General features: G+C 56.2%; 3 protein-coding genes across 3 annotated transcripts; 2 read left to right on the top strand and 1 right to left on the bottom strand.

Annotated features, from left to right (window-relative positions):
• Position 1: 1 nt before the first annotated feature.
• HMCES (5-hydroxymethylcytosine binding, ES cell specific) lies at positions 2–5,692 on the top strand. The gene is made up of 6 exons (XM_005230076.4): positions 2–314; positions 2,119–2,262; positions 2,617–2,736; positions 3,315–3,475; positions 3,938–4,127; positions 4,537–5,692. Exons 1-6 carry the CDS (start codon positions 132–134, stop codon positions 4,741–4,743), a joined length of 1,005 nt encoding a protein of 334 aa, XP_005230133.2. The 5' UTR covers positions 2–131; the 3' UTR covers positions 4,744–5,692.
• A 1,585-nt stretch (positions 5,693–7,277) lies between these two features.
• On the top strand, positions 7,278–9,726 carry LOC101911171 (histone H2A type 2-B). Its single transcript, XM_055806554.1, has one exon. The coding sequence runs from the start codon at positions 7,478–7,480 to the stop codon at positions 7,856–7,858; it is 381 nt and encodes a 126-aa protein (XP_055662529.1). The 5' UTR covers positions 7,278–7,477; the 3' UTR covers positions 7,859–9,726.
• A 3,458-nt stretch (positions 9,727–13,184) lies between these two features.
• LOC101913239 (histone H1.10) lies at positions 13,185–14,721 on the bottom strand. Its single transcript, XM_013303057.3, has one exon. It carries the CDS (start codon positions 14,577–14,579, stop codon positions 13,917–13,919), a length of 663 nt encoding a protein of 220 aa, XP_013158511.2. The 5' UTR covers positions 14,580–14,721; the 3' UTR covers positions 13,185–13,916.
• Between the last annotated feature and the right edge of the window lie 8,239 nt (positions 14,722–22,960).

The raw sequence follows: 22,960 nt of genomic DNA, 5'->3' as shown, positions 1-22,960 counted from the left end.
CCGGCCTGTCTGGGGGAGGGCGAGGCGTTCCGCTCCCGGGGGCCGCCCCGCCCCGCGGCCCGCCCCTGCCCGCAGCCACTTCCCCGCCGGGGCGGAGCGCCGGGCCGGGCCGAGCCCAGCCGAGCGGCGGGATGTGCGGCCGCACGGCCTGCTCCCTGGGCGCCGACAACCTCCGCCGGGCCTGCGCCTACCGCGACCGGCGGGGCCAGCGGCGGCAGCCCGAGTGGGTGCGGGCGGAGCGGTACCGGCCCTCGTACAACAAGGGCCCGCAGTCCAGCGGCCCGGTGCTGCTCTCCCGCCGGCACCTCCAGCAGGTACCGCCCTCCCCGCGCTTCGCAAACCGAAAGGGGCAGCCGGGTGTCCTGGGGCTTCAGTTCTGGGACGGGACGGGGTTGGGCCTCCCGCGGTGGCGTGGTACCGGTCTGCGTTGTAACGGCTGCTTGGGCTTCTCTTTGCTCAGGGTACGGGGCGGGTGTTGAATTTTCTAATTGCACAGATGCCGCCTCTCGTTAGTATTTACGTGTTCCAGAAGAGGGTGGGGAATCGGTACCGTACTTCCAGCATAGCCTTATATTTTCTGCAAAAAAATCATACATAAGTGATTAACTCTGGTAGAATTTGTTTCCTAAGTGTCTATAACTGCTCTGCTGGTTTCATTCTGCCTCCCTGAGGATTTTTTTTTTCCATTTCATAACATTGCATGGTGTGTTCAGGTTGCATTGGTAGGGGAGAGCAGAGAAAAAAAAATCTGCTTCAGAGTTGTAAAATAACCGTACACCTGTGGTGACCGTTATCCCGGCTAATTTTAAGCCTCGCCAGACCTTTCTCAGAAAACCGGAGCAGCCTGTACAACTGTTTCTGCACCTTGTTTGGTTTCCGTGTAAGCAGGTGCCCAGGGAGGTGCTGCTCGTTCCTGTTCAGTGGGGTGAAGCTGGGCGCGCTGAGTTGGAACACACCGGTCTGGGCTCCCCGAGTTGAAGCACACCAGCCTGGGCTCCCCCTGCTCTTCCTCCCCTGGCCCGTGGGGCAGTGAAAGGAGCTGCTGCACTGAGCAGCTGGGACACCTCAGTGGGGCCGTGCTGGAGCGCCATGGGCGATTCCGTTAGCCTTCGTACCCTCCTTTCCTGCCTTGGGGTCCCACGTCCCCCTGAGAGCAGCTCTTGGAGCAGAGGAATGCAGGGCTGGGAGCGTCATACAGGTCACAGGCAGATGCCTGCTCAGTTGTCCACCTCTGTTGAAGTTGTTGGGATGCAGGTACAGTGTGAGGTGCCCTTTTTTGCCTCCCAAGATCTGTGGGAGGCTCTGGAAGACTTCACAAAACTGGGCACATACACATCCATATATATATCTATTTATACACACACGCCTATGGTAGGTATATATGTGTGTATCTATGCAGTTCTTTGGGAGCAGATGCCCCCCGGGGCCTTGCTCACCCAGCTGTGTGCTGCTGGGGCTGGCAGCTTGCGGACGGAAAGTGAGAGCAAGCTGGGGGAGAAGTGAAAGCCACAAGCCATTTCCATTGTCCGAAGGCAGATGATATGCAAAGCACAAGGAGTGAAAGTGAACCAGGTCAGCAGAAATCATGTTATTAAAATGAAGGTGAGGTTTACACCCTTTGGGACACTCGCTGTAAAGAGGGAAGTTTTGAGGACCGTAATACCAGCCTGACGTGACTGTTTGCTCAGGAGCTGGGGAACTCGCGCATCCAGGCCCTTCCTATGGAAGAAAAACCATGTTTTTCCTCCAAGAGTTGTCAGGCGAGCCTCACTGAAATGTTTATTTATGAGTTAGTTGTTCCCGCAAAATATTCTTGTGCTTTCTACTGGAGATTAATTCTTACAAGCAAGCTGTTTAGAATACGTGAAGTGTTACAATTAGTGGTTATTTCTGCTGGTTTGTGAGTGGCAGCCCTGCAGAAGAGCAGAGGCAGGTTTGGTGTTGGAGGGGCTGCGAGTCCCAGCTCAGCTCTTGGCAGAGATGCCAGCATGTTCCCCTTTGCAGGGGGAGAAGCCGCATCCACAGGGCTCTGTGAAGCCCCTCTCTTAAGGGGTGGAGATGCTCATGGTCCTTGAGATGTGGCTCTGACCCAAGGTGTTTCTCTGTTTCATTCGAAAGGATGCCGACTCCTCCGAGCGGGTCCTCATGGACATGCGCTGGGGCCTGATTCCCTCCTGGTTCAAAAAGGACGACCCCTCCAAAATGCAGTTTAATACCTCCAACTGCCGCAGTGATACCATGCTGAAGAAGTCCTCCTACAAGGTGAGTTGCTCTTACCTTTGTGTCCAGCTTAGAGAGATCTTGTAGCTGGCAAAACCAGAGCCAAAGCATCTCCCTAGCAAGTACTAGTCACAGTACCTGCTGCCCAGGGGAGTAAGTCCCTGTACTGCAGAGCTGGTAGATTTCATTAAAATAGAAGAACTCAAAAAGTTATTGCTGGTGAAGCTCATCTTTTATCACAGTACTGGTAGTGGCGGCATTTGTGCACCCTGCAGGGCAGTTTAGGGGAGCCCCAAGAGGGAGCGAGTGGGCTAGATGGTCCCAGGAGTCCCCGTCCTCCCTTGCAGGCTGCCCGAGGCTGCTGTTCACTGCTCACTTGTGCTTTCTCTCCCCCAGGGTGCTCTCCTCAAAGGCAAGCGCTGCGTGGTCCTGGCGGATGGCTTCTACGAGTGGCAGCAGTGCAGTGGGAGGAAGCAGCCATATTTCATTTACTTCCCCCAGACCAAGGATGCTGTGGTATGGAGTCCCTGGCCGTGGCTGAACGCGGGTGCCCAGCTCCTGAGCCCCTGCTCCCTCCAGCTGCCCTGGGAAAAGCCCCCTTCCCTCCAGCTGTGCCCATCTCTGGGAGTCTCTGTTTCCTGACGGGGCTCTGTTCTGCGGTGGGCTCTGCACTCTGGCATCCCTCTGTGGCCGCTGGTCCCTGCCACTGCGGTCTCCTGACTGTAAGCTGTGCCACAGCATCCCCACCGTCACGCTCACTGCTCCCCACGTGCCAGATATTTGCATGGCTGGGCAATGTGTCTCACAGGGGACTGGGCTGGGAGTTTCGCTACCTCTTTCTTTCGGCTGAGTCAGCAGTTGGGATGTTCAGAAGGGGAGGAGGGTGCTGGCTTGCCTGTGGGAAGATGAAGTAACTCTCCTGGAGTTACGTCAAATTAGCCGGACTAATTTGAGGACTCCTGGAAAGCCCTCAAATTAATTCAGTTCCTGACTTAGATCTGAGTTGTTGACCTGCCGTGGCACTCACAAGTCTGTGATGCTTCAGCTGCCCATGGGCTGGCACTGACCAGGGTGATGGGGCCTCTCTCCTGCAGGCTGAGGGGAAGGAGGGAAATGAGGAGTGGAGAGGATGGAGGTTGCTCACCATGGCTGGGATTTTCGACTGCTGGGAGCCACCAGCGGGAGGAGAAATGCTATACACTTACACCATTATCACTGTGGATGCCTCTAAGGATGTGAGCTTCATCCATCACAGGTGAGTGAGAGTGGGCAAGGGGCTGCAGGGTGGTGGCAGGGCAAGGGAGGAAAGCTGCGCCTGTGAACACCAGTCTGACATCATGCAGGCAGGGGGGAGCCCTGCCTACTCCTGATGCCCTTGGAGAAAAACATTACAACATTACTGGCTTGTATCAGGTCACCGGCTCATGCCCTTTCCATAAATTACCATCTCTGTGCCTCTGGCAAGCAGCAGAGTTGGATCACACTCCACCTGACCAGGGCCTGGCAGTCAGCCCCTCTGTCTCTTCCAGCAAAACAGCTACCTGGGTGAAGTGGATGTGTGCTCTGCCTTGTGGAAGAGCATCTTGCTGCTTCAGTTTTCCATCCTGTTTGCTTCCCCGCAAGCTGCTACCTCCTTGCTAGCTTACAAACCTGGCTTTTGCCGCCCCGCTCTGCCGTATTGGTGCTGGGCTTAGTCTCCAACTGTCTTGTCCCCTAGGATGCCAGCCATCCTGGATGGGGATGAGGCCATCAGGAAATGGCTGGACTTTGCTGAAGTGCCAACCCAAGAAGCTGTTAAACTCATCCAGCCCACAGAGAACATAGTTTTCCACCCAGTGTCCACCTTCGTCAACAGTGTCCGGAACAATGCACCTGAATGTCTCGCACCCATTGAGCTGGGAGCCAAGGTGAGTGCTGGCAGGGGAGAGCATGGCTACATGAGGTCCCTGTGTGGCCACATGAGTGGGGATGGTGCTGCCAGGTTGCAGGAGGGCAGCAGGAGGCAGCGTCTGCAGGGCATGCCTGCGCTTGATGCTGAAGTGCAGAAGCCCTGAACAGATTCCTTTCTCTCCGCTTCCAGAAATAAACTTACCCTGTGCCAGGATTTCTCTGCCAAATGAGGCAAATTCCATGTGAAATGGGGCTTGGAACAAGCCTGTTCACAGCAGCCCAGGGAACCTCCCGCAGATGTGCCTGATTGCAGGCAGGGCCATCGCTCCAGCCTCTGCATCCCGCTCCAGACCAGCTCTCAGTCACCCACCTGCCCTGCTCTTGCCGTGCTTCTGACTTCTCTCACTCTGTCTTTTGTCTCTCTAGGAGGTCAAAGCCACCCCAGGTAGCAAGGTGATGCTGGACTGGTTAAAAAACTCCCAGGAAGGCTCTCCCCAGAAGAAAGAAAATGATTTGCCCAGGTGGACAAGTCAGTTCATCCACAGCCCTTCACCCAAGAAAACTAGTGCAGATATCCTGCAGCAGTGGCTGAGGAAGGAGGGAGAGCCAGCTGTGAAGAAGCGCAAGGTTTAGGCACCAGCTGGGATGGCTGGCCATCCTTTTTCCTCCTGGTTTTCCTAAGCAGAATGAAGAATGGTTTTTTTGGAAGGCTCTGCAGGCTGGTATTGAGATTCCCCAAGCCTTTCAGGTTTTGATCCGATGCTCTTAAGTTGTTGTCTCTGTTCTTTGTGTTTTGTTAAAGGTTGGTGTTTGTCTTTAAAGCTTTTGGTGTGGTCTTGTGCTGATGGGAGTGAATATAACCTGCTGGCCTCCCTCCCTGCTAGTCATTCGTGCCAAGCAAAGATAAAGCCCAGAGAAGCATCTTAGCCTGCAAGGAGGAGTAGCTTCTGCCTTCTGACAGTGTTCATAATTCGTGTCTCCTTCTGTTTTCTTTTCTTTTCCCTTTTTTTTGATATTAAACTGTTACCTCTTTTCCACTTAATTCTGTATTGATCTTGTACAAATTCCTTTCTAATACTCTTGCCCTCAGAAGATGGCTGCAGTACAGAGGAATATGCAATAAATACCAGGAGGAAACCCCAGGCTGGGAAGATTTGCCAAGAGTCATCCCACTCAGCACCAGCATTGCCATGTGCATTTGTGGCTCCTAAACAGGGAGATGTTTAAGCAGCCCCTCAGAGGAACTGGACTTTGCTTGGGTTTTCCTATGGGCAGCAGGATGGGACAGCACGTCTTGGTCACGTTGCTTGTACAATCATTTTGTTAATGGGATTTGAAGACTTAAGAGAGGATTTTCTTGATCTGTGGAGGGATGCACTCTGCCTTGTTCATAAAGGTCAGTCATTAAAGCCCAGATAACCAAAGTGCCATTGCAGAACAGCACAGGGCGGTTGTTTTTGAGGTCAGGGATTTTGTAAACAGAGCCAGATGTTACAGACCAAAAGCCTTGCATGGTGGGACCCTTGCTGGAAGGCAGTACTTCATTTGTACTGGAAACAATAAAATGAAATTAACTGGTTGATGTATAGTGCCCTTGTTCATGTGCATGTCTGTGTCCCCCTTGCCCACACCGCAGCCCCGTTGCTCCTGTTTCGCAGGCAGCGTTTGAATCTCCTCCATCTGCTGACATGGAGACCAGCTACCCACTGCTGGGCTATCAGGGTACTGGCAGGGCCATGGTGCTGGAGCATTTCCATTTGCCAGTGGAAATATTCCCCAGGGATTTAATTTGGGGTTCCTCTCAAACGATCTGTCCCTGGGGAGCTGCAGGGGTGACTGTAGCTGGTGCCCATCCCTGAGGGGGGGGGACGGTGGAGCTGGGGCAGGAGCCGCAGGATGGGTACCTGGGGAGACCCGAGTGCTCTCGGAGCTGTATCTGTCTCTGAACCCCTCATGTGGCACAGAGGCAGATGAGCCCAGGTCTCCCAGCTTATGGGAAGCTGGGGGTGGGATAATGATTTCTAGCCAAAAAAGCCTGTTGCTAGCTGGCTCCTCATCACTCCCACGGTAACTTGAAGCAAGAGAGTTGCTGCATTAGCAGCTCCTGGCAGGATAAATAGATTTTCAGGTGCTGGGGCTTTCACCTTGGTGCCTGTCCTTGCAGGAGCAACAAGAGGCGTTTCTCTCCCTGCCCAGCCATCACTGCTCTAGGGTGAGCAGCTCAGCTGCCCTGGCCCAGTCAGTGCTAACTGCAGATCAGGCTTTTCCAAAGGTCACCAGCTCATCTCAAATTCATTTCAGGTCTCCAGTTGCTGTGGAGGGAGTGAAGATGCTGAGCATGAGTAGGAGATGCTCACCTTTCCCTGCTCTGGGGAACATAATCCTTCCCTTGGGGAGGCAGGGGCAATGCAAAGACACAGGGTACAGGTTATCACCCTCCAAACTGTGAGCAGGAGCAGCACCAAAAAACCCTACGCTGAGGTGTTATTGCTGAACTACACCACCTTTAAACCGGAGCCTGGCCGCTTGCCCAGCACCGTTTGCAGCGGTTGCTCTACCGGGCAGGGAGGTGACCGCACTCAGCCAGGCAAGACCCGGCCCCGACAACTGGCTTGGGAGCAACTTTCCCCTTGGATGCAGGATGCTCTGGCAGGGAGGGTAGTGCTGGCTTCGAGCGGGGAGACGCTCCGGGGGACACCCCCTCGCCGGAGCATCCCCCCCGCCCGCAGGCCCCGGCACCCTCGCAGCAGCGGCATCCCGCCGGCCGGGGAGGGGGCTCTGGGTTTGGGGAAGGTAAAGGGGGCAGCCGGGGAGGAGCAAGCGCTGCCGGGACACCCGCGGGGGCTCCGGCCACCCCCCGTCCTCGGCCCCGGCGCAGCCAGGAAGCGGCTCTCGGGCTGCGGGCGAGCGCTGGCTGCGGCCGCGCCGGGCCGGGCGGGCGCCGGGACCCCCTCAGCGGGGGGCAGAGCCGGGCCGCTCCGTGCCGGGCGCTGCCCTCGGCGCCGGCCCCGCGGCAGAACCGAGGCGCTGCGAGCCCTATGCAAATCAGGGATCGGCGTGACGACCAATCAGCACCGCACCGTCCGCGGCGGCAACCAATGGGAAGAGGCGGGCGGCGGGGCGGGCAGGGATATCCGCGGCGCGGCGGCGGCGGTGCTGGCAGTGCGGCGGCGGGCGGCGCGCAGGGCGGAGCGGCAGCGGCGGCTGCGGCTGCGGGTAAGGGCGGCGCAGCGGCGGGCGGGGATGGCGGGGCTCTGGCCCGGCGGCGCGGTGTGGTGTAACGGCGTTTATCTCCCTGCAGGCACCGGGACCGTCTGTGCGCGGCACTTCTTGGGAGGCGGCGGCGAGGGGCCGCTGCCTGCCGGCCATGTCAGGCCGGGGGAAGTCCGGCGGCAAGGCGCGGGCCAAGGCCAAGTCGCGCTCGTCGCGGGCCGGGCTGCAGTTCCCCGTGGGCCGGGTGCACCGGCTGCTGCGGAAGGGTAACTACGCGGAGCGGGTGGGTGCCGGCGCGCCGGTATACCTGGCAGCCGTGCTGGAGTACCTCTCGGCCGAAATCCTGGAGCTGGCGGGCAACGCGGCCCGCGACAACAAGAAGACGCGCATCATCCCGCGGCACTTGCAGCTCGCCATCCGCAACGACGAGGAGCTCAACAAGCTGCTGGGCGGCGTGACCATCGCTCAGGGCGGCGTCCTGCCCAACATCCAGGCCGTGCTGCTGCCCAAGAAGACGCAGAGCTCCAAGAAGTGAGCGCTGCCCCCCACCCCTGCCCCGGCTCCCTTCTCACCACTGCCTCATCTCCCCTCCCGATGGGGCTGGGGTTCCCCTTCCTGCCTCCTAGCCCGGGCTGGGTGGTGAGCCCTGGCAGCACCCCACCAGTCCTCCACTAGTCCCCCCAGCCTGGGCTGTGGCAGGGTGGTGGGGGAGCATGGCTGAGGTCAGGCCCTGCTTGTGTCCCCACCCTGCCCCTCTTCCCTCTGGAAGAAGTATTTTTGGAGGAGGCAGCTGGATCACAGCTGTTGGAGGTGGTGGCATCCGGAGCTGTATGGTTGGATCGCAGTGCAGAGCTGCTGGTAGCTGCTGGGGATTGTTTTGGTTGGCGTGGGAACGGACACGGGCACCCTTGGCTGCCTCTTCCCTCCACCAGCCCTGGGGCTGTGCAGGGCCCCCCCAGCTGGTCCTGCTCGCTCTGGTGTGAGGATGGGACTTGCTGCTACACTGTGCCCACCCCACCCCGCCCCCCGCCCCCAGCAATGCCATCCTGGCCGCACTGCAGCAGGGAGGGCAGGGGGCTAGAAAATGTGAAAAGGAGGAAAAGTTTCTCCGTTGGCAAGAAGTGACTGTTAGTCTTGGTTTTGTTCATGGTAAAGCTAGTGCATTGCCTACTGTAAAGAAGCTCTGGTCCTATTTATTTTAAGGTCTCTCATTTTGGGGTACCTCCCTGCAAAGTCACCTTCCTGCAGCTCCCTGGCTTGGTGGGTGCTGGGGGACTTGGTGGTCCCACATGCCATGGGTCCTGCTAGCGGGGTGGGCTGGAGGCTGCGGTGATAAATCCCCTCGGAGAGCGTCGCAAGGTCAGGCGCCCGCCGGGAGCGGGAGCTGCCATCTTCTGCTGTGGCTCCCCTCCTCTTCCAGCTGCAGAAGCCCTTCATCTCGCTGAGAGCAGCCCTGTACCCTGGTTCCACTTCTAGAAATGACATCCCATGTCTTTTTTTTTTTTTTTTTTTTTCCTGTTGTTTGTTTGTTCAACACTATTTCTGGTTCTGAGAAATAAAGTGATGATGCTATCTGTTAACTGTAAACCCTCTATGGATTAATATTTCTTTTTAAAAACAACCCTGGAGTTTGTATTAAAACCCACTCTTGGCTTAGTACCGTATTTATTTAATGGCTGTGTGGATAATGTACAAGCATGGGGGCAGCTAGCTGTCCCATGACACCTGGAATAGCTGATGCAGAGACAGCTTTCCTCGCTGCCCAGAGCAGCCTGCTTCTGTGGAGACCAATAGTCATGTGCATGCAGCAGTGTCTAGGCAATTGGACTGTAGATCTTTATAACATGTTTTTTAAGTAAAAAGAAAAAAAGAGCATCTTCTATTTATGTGCTGTAAGTAGCATGTGTTCAACCTATTGAATCGGCTGTTAATCTTGTGGATGAAGTAATTTATCCTGGCTCTGAGTTTATTATCTAGAGTAGATCAACCTGGATGCTTGTCAACTGGTTTTATGAAGGGGTTTTTCACTCCGTTGTGGAACGTGGAAGCAGTGTGTTCTTTAGTGTCGTGCTAATGGGGGGGTGTGGATGTGTCCCATGGTTATGCTGGGGTACCCTGACCTCGGGTGGGTGGGGGGCAGCTGGGCACAGACCCCCTGGGATCTCCCTTCCTCCTGTAAAGTCACTGTCAGTGAGGTGGGGATAAGGTGTCCCCTTTCCACTGCCCAGTGCAGTGGTTGATGTGTCTGTACCTGAGTGTCTTGTTCTCTCCCTGTTGTTTTCTCCAGGACCAGCATTCTGTACAACCCGAGAGTGCTTTGTATTTCTTAGAAAAATGCAGAACTTGTGATACTGAAAAGAGCGGTGCAAACCCAATATCTGATTAAACTGGTTCCCTGTTGAATGCTGTCGAATGTACTGTGTCTTGTCACCTCACCAAACCTACTGAATCTGGCAGCAGTCTGCGGGAGCAGACTCTCTGGTGGCAGCTTGGTGTCTGGGCTTGGTTTTTTCCAAGCGGGGGAAAGCCTAGTAAAAGCACCAAGATACAGCTTAGCAGTGGTTCTTCTTGCCCTTCGCTTGGACAAATAGTCTTTTTCTACCCTTGGGAGCAGAAAAAAACCCTCCTCTGGCTCTTCTTCCCCGCTATGGGAATGCCACATTGGCTGGTTGCTCTGTCACCAGGGCCAGAAAGCCTGAGCTGCAGGGGAGGAGTGAGGCTGGGCCGCCCAGGAGCCTCCCCCAGTGCTGGAGGTGCTTTCACCACCCCCTGGGCTGCCCCAGGACCTTCTGGGTGACTTTGCAGGCAAGTAGGCAGAGATGGGCTTCTGGAGGTCAGATGGGAAAAGCTGATCCTGAAGGGAGGGAGACCTGGCTGTACGGGGCTATTTCTTACTCTGACACAGTCTCCCTTTGTGGAATATCTCCCAGTTTGCTGTCCCGGTGACTGGTCTGCAAGCCAGAGTTGCTCCCTGCTTGGGTTTTGGGGAGGAAGGGCTGTGGGAAGTTCAGACAGCTTCCTGCGGGGTCAGGGTTGGGTGCTGGCGAGGTCTGTGCCAGGCTGTGGAAGGTGTTGGTCAGGACTGGAGCCGCTGGGCTGCTCTCTGTGGGGCGATACGCCGCCTCGTGCCCTGCCAAACGTGCTGCCCAGAACAAAAAGCAAAAAGGTTTCAGCAGTTGGGAGCGCCTTGGGGCAGGGAACAGGGACAGCTCCGGCTGTTTAACCCGCCTGGGGCCGAGTGGCTCTGCAGCCACCTGAGCTGTTGTGTGGCCCTGCCCGGGCTGGCAGGGTGATGCCTGCAGCTCTGACCAAGCTGATGGCTGGGTGCTGGTGGCACATGCCCTTGACTCTGGGCTGCAGCTGGGTTCTGAACTTCTGCCAGTCGTGTGATGGACCAGCTGGGAAAGCTGGGCTGTTGCAAGGCAGACCAAAGGAAATCCTGTCTGTCTCGCCAAGTGTTGCTTGGCCTTTATCACCTCCTGGCCTACACGTCTGACCGTTGTCATGACCAGGAGTGGAAGTCTTGGTCTTTATTAGAAAGCTGGAACGGACTTTGTCACCTTCAAGCCTGCAGCTCCAGTGATGAGTCTTGTGGCTTTTTTGAGCAGTGTCGCTGGTCGTGGCTCTTCTGAAAAACATCACAGCACCGGAGAAGTTAAGCTTCTAAAATGTGAAGGACTTGGCTGAGTAAAGCCTTCCCTGAGGTCACACGAACCTAAAAGGGTGTCTGTTGGTCTTGGCCTCCCTCGAGGAGCCAAGGAGCTGCAGGGCTCTCCCCCTGCCTCCGCTTTGGCACCTGAACGTGCCCTGAAGCTGCCTGCTGTAGGAGTCTGCTGTGCATCTTGCCATGTGCGGCCGTCTCCACCAGCTGCGTACCTCAGCTCTGGGGCTGGCTGTGTTTGTCTGGGTGATGACAAGTGAGTCACTGGCCCTTGGAAGTCCTTGGGGCTTGGGTTTCTCTCCAGAGCCTGGCCCTCGCAGCTGGCAGCACTCATGGGAGCTCACCCGGGGGTGCTCTGGCATGACAGCTCCTGGCGGTCTCAACCTGTGGGGTAAGATGCTGCTGGCCCCTGTGACCAAGCTGGAGGTGAGGGCTCCAGCTGGACTGGCACGGTGTGTCACCCTGCCGGGCAGCCAGAGGCTCTCTGCCTTCCCTCTGCCCTCACCTGCCCAGCACCTCCCTACAGGAATGCCGCCGGTGGTTTACCTTCGAGGTAGTGTCCTTTATCAGTCAAGCAGCTTGCGTCACAAGCCAGCGCGGAGGGCAGAGCCGTGGCCTTGCTGAGATGCGGTGGGCCTGGTCACCCCTCCTGGGAGCGGGGAGACCCCCAGTCTGAAGTGTTGCTCTGCTGCGAGACCAGCCAGACCGCGGTGGTGGCATCCCCTCCAGCCCTTGGAAACCTGCAGTGTCATCTATTGACTGAGGAGACAACTGCAGGTCGGTGCGGGGTTGCAGCAGCTCTCTCCTGGTTCCCGAGGTCACTGGTGGGTGCTCAAGCTCGGTGAGGGACTTGCGTGGGCAGCGGGGTGGTGGCTGGCCTGACTTGGCAGCTCTCCGTCCTAAATATAGACCTGGTCTCTTCCAGGAGCACAGCTGGCTCCTCTTGGTGTGAAAGCTGCTTCCCTCCGCCCTGCTGGCGCTCCAAGGAGCAAAGGGATAAAGCAGCTGCACGGGGACTGGCCCCTGGGGGAATGGGGCTGCTCCCCTCCCGGCAGTGCCCAAGAGCCCTGCTGTTGCGTGGGGTTGTGGCTGTCCCCAGGCACCGGCTGGCTGCTGTCCCTGTCCCCTCCTCACGGGGGTCTCGTGCATGGGGCTGATCCGTGCTGTGCCCCCCGGGCAGCGGGAGCGTGTCGATGCTCTGGCACGGTGACTCAGAGGGGCTGGCAGCAGCTCCGGCGGGGGGTGCTCCTGCATGATGCTCGCCTCCCTTGCTGGTGGGGGCAGCCGAGCAGGACCCCGGCGTGAGGGCGCAAACGGCGGGTCCGGCTCCTTTCCTCCTCCCTCTCCCGCAACCCCGGGGTGAGCCGAGGGTCCCCGGTGTGTGCACGGTGCTTAGCGTGGAGCTGCGGGCGCATCCCTCAGCCGGGCAGCACAAGATGGCCCAGATCCCTGGCAGGGCTTTATGCAACCTTGCTGGTGCGAGCTATAAATAGGCACAGCCATGGAGGCGCGGGGTGGCTCCGCGGGGTGTGCGGCGGGCCCTCCGCTCCCGGCGCCACTCATGCCCGCAGCACGACCCCCAGCTCCTGGGGGAAAAGCGCCCGCAGCTGGGGCGCAGAGCGAGGGATGGCGGTGGGGGTGCGCCCGGGGAGCTGCCCTCCCCCCTCCCCAAACCCGGGCGCCGTGCAAGGCCAGATGTGGGGGTCTGTGCTGCGGGGTGGGTACCCCGCGGGTACCCCTTCAGCGCAGCCAGCCTCCCCCCGTCGCCGTTCAGGGAACCCAGCCGAGCGCAGCTGCGCAGGAACCGCTCTCCTCCCTTGCCTCCATGGCGGGGGAATCCTCGTTCCTCTCATGCCATTCCCGGCAGGCGCGGCAGTCTCCCCCGCAGGCAGGGCTCAGGAGCGGCGCCGCAGCGCCCCCGGGCCCGCTCTGGCGCACCCACATCTGGACGGGCTCGGAGCGGCTCCAGCCCCCTCCGCGGGGACCAACGCAGCACGGCCAGCACCCCACAACCCCCCCTCCCCGTCTCTCCCCGGGGCTCCGCTGCCTCGCCCCGAGCCCTCCCCGCCCACTCCCCGACGCCTGTAGGGAGCACACAACAGCTCGATGGTTTTTTTAACAATTTATTTGAAACGACGATAAATGAAAAGAAAAAAACCGAGAACAAATATCCCACCCTCCCTCCCCACCCCACCCCAACCCCAGAAAAAAACAAACAAACAAAAAAAAAACCAACCGAAAACCGATTAAAAAAAAAAAAATTAAAGGCCATTGAAGATGCGACCTGAACCGGCGGCCCAAGGGGCCCCCGCAGGCTGGCCCGCCAGGGGGCGGGCGGCCACCCGCGAGCGCCGGCCCTTTAAGAGCGCCCCGACGCCGCGGCAGCCAATTGGCGCCGAACGGGCCGTTGCCATGGCGCCGGGGGCCGGGAGCCAATAGGGGGCGCCGTGGCTTTTCGAAATCGCTGCGAGCAGGCACGGTGCGCCCGCGGGAGGGGCGGGGCGGGGGCGCGGAGCGGGCCCGGGCGGCGGGAGCCGGCCCACGTGGCGCGGGGGGCAGCGGGGCCGCCGCCGCAAAATGGCTGCTATGGAAACCGGGCGGGAAAAAAAACCTGTAAAGCACCGGGGAGACGGGGGGAGGGGGCCGGGAACCGTCTACACGCGGGGAGGGGCACGGCCGAAAACAAAAGGGGCGCGATCGGGGAGAAGCCGCGGGGTGGAGGGGGGTGGGGGGATGGAAAAAATAAGGCGTCGGAGAAAGGGTGGGGGGGCGCTGGGGCAGCCGCAGCCCCGCTCACCGCGCACGGCGGCGGCTGCGGAGCCGAGTCAGCAACACAAAGACAAAGCGGGTCCCCTGGGGTCCGTCCTCAGAGCAGTCTGTGCCGCGGGGCTCACAGTCCGGGGGGCGGCTGGGGGCTCCCTGCGCCCCACTCTCATGCCTTTCTGCTCTTGAGTGCCTTAGGCTTTGCGGACTTCTTCACCTTCTTGCCCCCGGGGGACGCGGCTCCCTTCTTGGTGGCCTTCTTGGTTTTGCCCTTGTCCTTCTTCGCCGTCGCGCCGCCGGCTCCCTTCTTGTGGGATTTCTTCTCGGGCTTCTTGCTCTTGGCCGCCGGCTTCTTTTCCGCCCGCCGGGACGTGGAGGCCGTCGCCTTCTTGTGGGATTTGTGGGCGCTGCTGCCCGCGCCCCCATCACCGCCGCCTTCCAGCTTTTTCCTGTTGAGCTTGAAGGAGCCGTTGGCGCCGGTGCCCTTGACCTGGAGCAGTGTGTCGTTCTGCACCAGCGCCTTGATGGAGTACTTTAGGTAGGTCCTGCCGTTCTGCTGGTCGAACCAGGCCACCTTCTTGGCCTCGTTGTAGATCTTGGCCAGCGAGGAGCCATTGCGCTCGCCCAGCTTGCGGATCGTCTCCACCACCAGCTGGCTGTATTTGCCCGGCTGGTTCTTCTTCTTGTTGTTCTTCTTCTTCTTCGACGGCGTCAACGAGGAGCCGCCGCCGCCGCTTTTCGCTTTCTTAGCGGCCGCTTTTTTCTCCGGGGCGAGAGGCACCTCCTCCGCCTCGGTCAGGGGCAGATCGGCTTCTTCCAGCTCTACCGACATGTTGCCGCGGGGGCGCGGGCCGCAGGACGGAGGCGGGGGCGGGCAGGGGCAGTCGCGGCGTGGCGGAGGCCTGGCGCGGCGCGCTGCTGTCCGACTCCGCTCCGCTCAGCTCCGCGCCGCCGCCGCCGCGCTCTGGTGGGGCGGGCGCCGCCGCCGCCCTTTATATGGGCGCGGGGCGGACCACGTTGAGAACAACAACAGCCTGGTCCGCCGCCAGCTCCAACTTGTGCTTCTTGGGGCCCTTTCGCGGGGCTCCCGCGCCGCCGCAGAGCCCCCCCGGGCCGCCCCGCCCGCCCGGCGCCCCGCGCCCCACCGCCCCCCAGCCCGCCACCGCCCCCCCGCCCCGCGCCGCCCGCCGCCCGCCGCCCCCCGCCGCGATTTCGGGGGCGCGCCCAGCGCGGCAGCGGGAGCGAGGAGGGGGGCGCCCGGCGCGGCGGCGGCTGGGGCTCCGCGGCGGCCCCCCGGCGCATCGCCACCGCCGCCGCCCGGCGCCCAAGAGGGGCTGCCGCGGGCGGGAGGAGGCGGCGGGCGGCGGGGGGGGGGTGGCGGCGGCGCTGGCCCCGGGTTCTCCGGAGGGAACTAACACAGGCGACGCCCTCCCGCGGCCGCCGGCAGCAGCGCGGAGACGCCGCGCCGAGGCCGGGGGTCCCCGCCCCGGCGACGGGGGCCGCCCCTCCAACGACCCCCACACCGACGGCCGCCCGGACGGGGCCCCCGAGGGGGGAGCCCTGCGTGTCCAGTGTGCTCCCCCCCCCGGTGGGCATCGCCGCGCAGCGGAGGATGCGGGAAGCGCGGCGGGTCCAGATGGGTGGGCGACGGAGGGACTGTGGGCACCCCCGGCTTGGCGCTATGTGGGGCGGGGGGGATGGTGAGTAGCTGCCGTCCCCGCAGCACCTGCGTGCCGCGGGAGGGGGCTGGGGGCGGCGATCTCCTAGCCCCACTGCAGGCCGCAGCGCTGCATGGGCTGGGGGGGGGGGGAGCAACGGTGCTATGACCGCCCCCCAAAATACACCGCACCCCCCGAAATCCCACCAGCGGAAGAGTCTTCCCGTGGAGGGGTGTGCACAACGCCCCCCCCCTCGCAGAGCCTCGGGGCCGGGCCTGGCTGGGCCCCTCGTCCCCCGCACCTGGGGGTGGGAGCCGTGTGCCCCCGCCGTGCGAGGGCCGGGGAGGGTGAGTGTGCGGGGGCACCCCCGCAGCCGGCACACGCGTGCCCGCCGGGGCCCGCAGGCGTGCACGGGCACACGGGGCACACGCGCAGGGGTGCGCACACGCGTGCACATGCACACGCGTGCACACACACACGTCCACACCCGCACACACCGTCCCCCGCCCACGCACGCCGCGCCGAGCCTGCACAGCCCCGCCACCTCCCCTTCCTCCTCCCCCTCCCCCTCCCCCCATCCCCCGGCCGCTCTCCGCCATTTCCCTCGCCCGGCCCCCCCGCCGGGGGGGACCAGCCCCTGCAGCCCGCGCTGGTGGGGGGGGGGTCTCTGGGGCCGCCCGCCGGGCGCTCCCCTTGCCGGGGCCGGATCCTGCCCGGTCGTGTCCCCCCCGTCCTGCAGCGGTGTGACCTGTCCCGCCCCGCTCCCCACCCCCCCCAGGAGAGAGCCCCCCGATAACAGCGGGGTTCTGCCCCCCCCCATAGCAGCCGTGCCCCGGCACACCTGCGATGAGCTGCGTCAGGCCGCTGGGAGCCGCCAGGCGCTGGGGCGGGGGTCGGTACGGGGGGGCCGGGAGGTGGGGGAGGGGGCGCGGCCCCAGGTCCCCTCAGCCGGAGCCCCTCGGCCCCGGGGCGGCCAGCATCCCCACGCCCACCCCCCCGGGACTCGGCCCTCCCTGCCCAGCCTGCACGGCTGCAAGGCGGTGGGGGTGGGGGTCAGCACGCGTAATGTATATAGATCGATACATGTGCGTGTATGGCACACACAAACATATGTGTCTACATATGTGTAGATCTAATGCTGTAACCAAATGGAAGCTTATGGCTAAGCTGGCTATATATTATGGTTGTATAGGGGGAGCGTGCATGTCGTGTGTATTGTGTATGTATGGAATATAGAACAGTTACTGATTGTAATAGCTACATGTAAATTTAATAGAAATGTTAAGTGCATGCATAAACATAAATACCTCAGTATATATTTTTAAAATCTTGGCATAAACACATAAATATTAAAATAAAATATATCGGCGGGGGTGAGAGGGGCTGGGCAGTGTGGGGGTCTCACCGCACTGTGTGTGGCTGCGGGCACGTGCAGTGACACCGCGAGTGACACCCCCGGCGGGGGCTGTGGGGGCGCACCCCCTCCTCCCCCCAGGGAGACCATAGGGAACAGAACGCACGTGTCTAAATATATGGATAGAGAAATATTTGAATAAAATATGTGGGGGGTGGCTGTGCCTGTGTGTGTCTGTGGTTCGCAGCCAGAGCGATACACAGGGAATGGGCAAAAATAGCCCCAACACACACACGTTCTCTCCCTATATGTACATATATAGGCACAGAGAACAAGCCTTGCTCACATACACCTCTATCGCATACGTGTATACATACATAACAGAGGGCTGTTCATACATACGCACACGCTTCTCTCACATGCTCTGTATATGCATGTATAGACATATGCTGAGAAAGTGAACTCACACAATTACTCTTGCTATACATACACACATCGATAGGCATATATGCATACATATTTATAAACATATAGAGACACACTTCGCACATACTTCTATCTCCATTTTTTTAGAGATATATATACACAGTGAGAGGTTCATACATAGTTCTCTTGTCACTACATAAGCCTATATATGTGTGTGTATACATATATAGGCATATATAGAAATGGACGGGATGAGAGAAAGCGTTCTGTTTCAACACAGAAACATGTATGTATGCACGTATACCGATACAGGGGTGAGACCTGGTTTCTCACACGCGGTTTTCTATTGACCTCTCTCTGTATGCACATATATATACATACACTGAGAGAGCGCATGTGATTTCACACAGAGACATACACTATCCCCTCCTCAATATACAGAATTGCATCTATCTCTCTGTACTTAGCTGTTCACACACAAATACATACACGGTATTCTCTCACTATATACCTGTTGGAAGGTGACCCTGCCCATGGTGGGGGGGTGGAACTAGACGATCTTTAAGGTCCCTTCCAACACAGACCATTCTGTGATTCTATGATATATACATATATACTTACATATATATACACACATGTATATACAGAGAACTGTTCTCTCGCGCTCACACACATTTGCCCCTCTCTCCCCACATGCACTGTATATATACACACACAAAAGCGTGCATATGTACTATATATACACACACACAGCAAGCTGGTTTCAAACATACGTAATGTTCTCACTAAATATTTATACATCTATGTATAATTAGGGGGAGAGAGAGCTGTTCACACACACACACATTTCTCTCTTGTTATATACAAATATGCATATATACTTATGAACACACCTAAACACATACAAAGTTAACACACACGTTTCTCTCACGATATAAAAAATACACATACATATATAATGAAAGATAGACCTGTTTTCTGTCACTCACACACACACATACTTCTCTTGAGCAAGCTCTATATACATATACGCATATATATGCGCGTAGATACATAGATACAGAGAAGGAGCATGAGGGGTGTTCACACAGAGTTCTCTGTCACTATATATGTATGTAGAGAAGGGAGAGCTGTTCAAACAAAGAATAGACTTACTACACATACATACACACGCATGTACACATATATACTGGTGTGGGGGAGAGAGATCAGCACTGACAGACACACACACTTCTCTCTCTCCCTCAATATGCACATACATACAGCGCGGGAGCACGCCTGCGCACATCTCACCATCCCCCTCTATAGGAAACCGCATATCTGCAGCTCTAAGTAGAGCTGTTCACACACAAATGCATGTACAGGATACTCTCTCTGCACAGGCACATACATACAGAGCGAGCTGTTCACACGCACTCTTGCTATATCTATCTGTTTAGACATATATACATACATGTACATAACAAAAAAAGCAGGAGTGATTCACACACACACATTTTCCATCATCACCCCCACCCCACCCCATGTATAAGCTCTGGGGTGCATTAATATATACATATATATGTATATATCTCAATATATTCTCTTTTTGTATGTATATGCATAAGTAGAGGTAGCAAGAACTGTTCTTACACTATTCTCTTGCTATATGTATAAATATATAGAAGCATATATACATGTATATACACAGAGATTGTTCACACAGTTCTCTATATACATATACTCATATATAACTAGAGAGCACGCACTATTTACACAAAACCACACTATTCTCTCTCCATATATATGCATACATATGTATATACTTAGTGAGCTGTTTTCACACATAATACTCCTCTATCTCTATGTATGTATATATATATGCACATCTATGCATTCTATATATAGACCACTGTTCTCACACACACTTCTCTCATTACATATATAGATGTATACTTGGAGCTGTTAACATTCACAATTCTCTTCCTATATGTACACCTACATATATTTATATGCATAAATACAGAGAGACAGCTGTTCACTCACACAATTACACAAATACCTCTTGCCACACACACGCATGCACACGGTTTCTATCATTCTATCTCCCCTCCATGTATAATCACTGGAGTGTATAAATATGTACAGTTGTATGCTTATATCTTGATATATATTCTCCGTCTATAGACATATGTAGAGAGCGCACAATACTTGTGCTCAAACACACAATACTGTCTCATTATAGCTATGCCTCTATAGAGAAATATATACATATACACTTACATAAAGACTGTTCACACATATTTCTCTTTGTATATGCATATATACATATATAATTAGAGAAAGCACTGCTTACACACACACATGCATATAGAGAGCAAGCGCATGCGAGCTGTGCACACACATGCATAATGCTCACTACCCGTGTACGCCTATATATATTTAGAAAGAGATAGAGAGCTCTGCACACACAAATTCTGGGGATACACCCATGCTGTGTTGTCCTCAGTCACACCCCTCTCCCTTGCTATAAATACATTCTGTCTCTCATATGGAGGGGAGGTGACCCCTCACTCACCCCCACATATATAAATATAAATATATATGTAGTCACCAAGAGAGCACTCCACACACACAGTAGTCTCTGTCACTATATATACACATATACATGAATATATAATTTTATATGTTCATACATACATGGCATCCCCACATCTATACATATATCCTTAAAGGCACAATGCCCTCTCCCTGTGTGCATATGCACACGCATGCTTACAGAGTGTGAGCAAGAGCTGTTCACACACTGTTTCTCTTGCTATATATACACATGAGAGCGCGCACGCACTATTCACACACACAGCGCGTTCCCCATACCCCTGCCACATACACTTTATTTGTTTACTTATATATGTAACAAACTCTGTGTGTGTCTATTTTCTGTCATTCTCTCTGTCTTCCCCTCCTCCTCCCCTCCTGAGGGAGAGAAAAAGACCTGCACGGAGAATGGTAAAAAATATTACACACACACACCCCCAAAATGCATATAGGCTATGTGTGTGTGTGAGGTTGAAGTCTCTCCCACCCTCTCTTCCACCCCCACGTATAATATCTAGGATGCATATACATATGCGTATGTATATCCGTAGACAGAGCATGAGGGAGCCAGTCCTTCCCTCTTCCCAAATCACAGGTAGATATACCCACATCCACCTCTACATCGAATTTATTTAAATTTTTACTTATGTGTCTATTTAATTTTTCTCTCCCCGTCTCCCTCCCTCCCCCTTCTCTAAGAAACATAAAAATAGCTAAGCTACACACACGTACCCACACGTATATGACCCGTTTATGTATCTAAAACACTTAGAAATAGAAAATACATAAATATATTAAAATACATAAATAAAATATAAAAATATATATATTAAAACACACGTGTGTATAAATATAAAAAAATACGGAGGGTATCTGTGTGCAGACAAAGAAAAAACACATTTGCACACATACAAATACAAGCATAGAAGTATAAAATAATTTAAAATGTGTTAGTGTGTATGATCATGTCTGCTCTCCATAGATGGGGTCGATAGATAATACACACGCATACGTTTTTATGTGTGTATATCTACACATTTGTATTTAAATGTTTTTTATAAAAATATATAAATAAAGTATACATGAGGGTAGCCATCATCTGTGTGTGATAACTTTTTCTCTCTCTGTATAGATATGTATATGGAGAAATAAATGCTTTGCGTTGCATATGCTTACACCATTAACCCTGCAACCATGTATGTCTCATAAATGGAAACCTGTAACACACACACGCTCCCCCGGCCCCTGTGTCCATGATGTCCTGGTTGTGCTCTTGCACCCCCTTGCTCTATCGCTCTGTGGCTCACAACAGATGTGTCTTGGTAAATATACACATACACACATCACTGCTTGTGTCAGTGTGTTCGGGTATGTACGCCACATACAAACAGACGTATCACTAAAATACGTATCTGTGTACCTATAGAACCCTGAACATATTTTTGTGCTTCTGTCACACACTTACCTACAAGCACCCTGAAGTGCGTGTGGGGTGGGGGGTCCGTGCACACCCGGGTGCCGGGACAGGGGCAGCAGCGGGGGCGGCAGGGGTGGCCATTTGGGGGGCCAGGGCTGGCACCGTGCCCGCCCGTGGGGGCTGCAGCAGCAGGTGCTGGGCTGGCAGGGCTCCGACGGCGGGGTCAGGGCAGGGTGCAGCGCGGGGCACATCCAGCCCCAAAGGCCAGCCAGGTGCCACTACCAAGGCACACATGGAGCTTTCCCACCCTGGGCTTCGCAGCTGGTCATCTCCATGCTGCTTTCCATGCACCAGTAACAGCGGTCAGTTTTTCATTTTGCTGCTGCCGCTCCACCCCACTCCAGCCCCTGTGGCACAAATACAGTTGTACGATTCCCCAGCTTTCGTGTTTGCACCAGCATCTTGCAAAATGCAGCTGCCTCTGCCAACAGCTCCAGCCCCTCGGTGGGGAGCAGCCACAGCCAAGCCCCACACCTGGCTGCCCTGCTGCTACCTCCATGGCCTTACCCACTGGCACGGGCCCCGATCACACCACTTTTGCAAATTCAGGGCGCTGGTTGTAGCTATTGCTTATTACACTTGGTGTGGACTGGGGATCTGATCCCCTCCCCTCGCACCAGCCCGCCTCCCTCTTCTGGTCTCTCCCTCCTGCCCAGTCAGGACCTGGGCAAAGAGCAAAACCACCCATGGAGCTCAGCTGGCTCAGCACTCCGGTCAAACACTCCACCTCTTCCAGGACAAGGCTGCCTCTGCGATTCGCCCAGCAAGTGACCCTTGCACACATCATCGTAGCACCTGCAACTCACCAGGCAAAAAGGTCAGTAGAGAATAAAAGCCACAAGGCCTCACTGATGCTAGGGGCAGTTGTGAACAGTGGTTTTAAGCACGCTTGTACCCTGCAGGGACAATTAATCCAGCCAGCTTCTCCAGACCACAGCAACAAAAAGCAATTCTTGCAGGAACACCAGTCCCTTGTCTTTGACACCATCAGCCCCGAGTGCAACAGCAGGGCACTAACCCCCACACTGCTTGCCTCCTGCACTGGCTTTTGTACACATGCATATACATCATATTCACACCTGCAAAACCATCAGTTTGTAGGTGGGTAAATGGAATCCTCCCCGTTATCACCCATAACATCTTGTGACAAGGAGCTCCACAGCTGTCCTGCCCACTGTGGAGTGCTCTCCCTTTGTCTTGTGTCACTGCCATTTTATTTAATTGGGTAGAAATTAAACACAGGGTCTCCTCAGGGCTCCTCCACAGCTGCACCACGCAGCCCTTCCAGCCTCAGCTCCACAACCCAAGCCCAAAGCAGCAGGAGGTAGGTACAGACCCTCCTCTTTCCCAAAAACATCACTTCAGAGTTATCATTCCCACCTCTCCCAGCTTGGCTTTCTCCACACCAGAACCGTATCTACAGAAAAACAAGCGTGGAGTGATGCTTTAAATAGAGACGAGCAGAAGGTCCAAGTCTTTAAAAAAAGGTGCCGACAGGAAAGCGGTCCCACCAGGATACGTTGCTATTACAGAGTAGTTATTTGAAATTGATGTGGACAGCAAAAGCCTAGTCAAGTGAGAGAAAAGCATGACAGGTCAAAGCTGTAAAATAGGATATAGAGCACAAAAACTGTTAGAAGACTCTTGAAATAACTGGCCTCATTTCACTACACTTTGTTTTCCATCTTCCTGTGGGCACAGTAGTAGGGAGCTCAGCCTCG

Source organism: Falco peregrinus, chromosome 5 (assembly GCF_023634155.1).
Source record: "Falco peregrinus isolate bFalPer1 chromosome 5, bFalPer1.pri, whole genome shotgun sequence".
NCBI lineage: Eukaryota > Metazoa > Chordata > Aves > Falconiformes > Falconidae > Falco > Falco peregrinus.
Note: the sequence above shows the minus strand (reverse complement) of the source record. Positions and strands in the feature narration are given on the sequence as shown.

What these genes read in the sequence shown, in the direction of transcription:
- LOC101911171 (XM_055806554.1), top strand. Translation starts at nt 7,478, where the DNA reads ATGTCAGGCCGGGGGAAGTCCGGCGGCAAGGCGCGGGCCAAGGCCAAG.
- LOC101913239 (XM_013303057.3), bottom strand. Translation starts at nt 14,579, where the DNA reads ATGTCGGTAGAGCTGGAAGAAGCCGATCTGCCCCTGACCGAGGCGGAG.
- HMCES (XM_005230076.4), top strand. Translation starts at nt 132, where the DNA reads ATGTGCGGCCGCACGGCCTGCTCCCTGGGCGCCGACAACCTCCGCCGG. An exon ending in CCCAGACCAAGGATGCTGTG is followed by an intron (nt 2,737 to 3,314) that starts GTATGGAGTCCC and finishes TCTCTCCTGCAG; the next exon opens with GCTGAGGGGAAGGAGGGAAA. An exon ending in CCATTGAGCTGGGAGCCAAG is followed by an intron (nt 4,128 to 4,536) that starts GTGAGTGCTGGC and finishes TTGTCTCTCTAG; the next exon opens with GAGGTCAAAGCCACCCCAGG.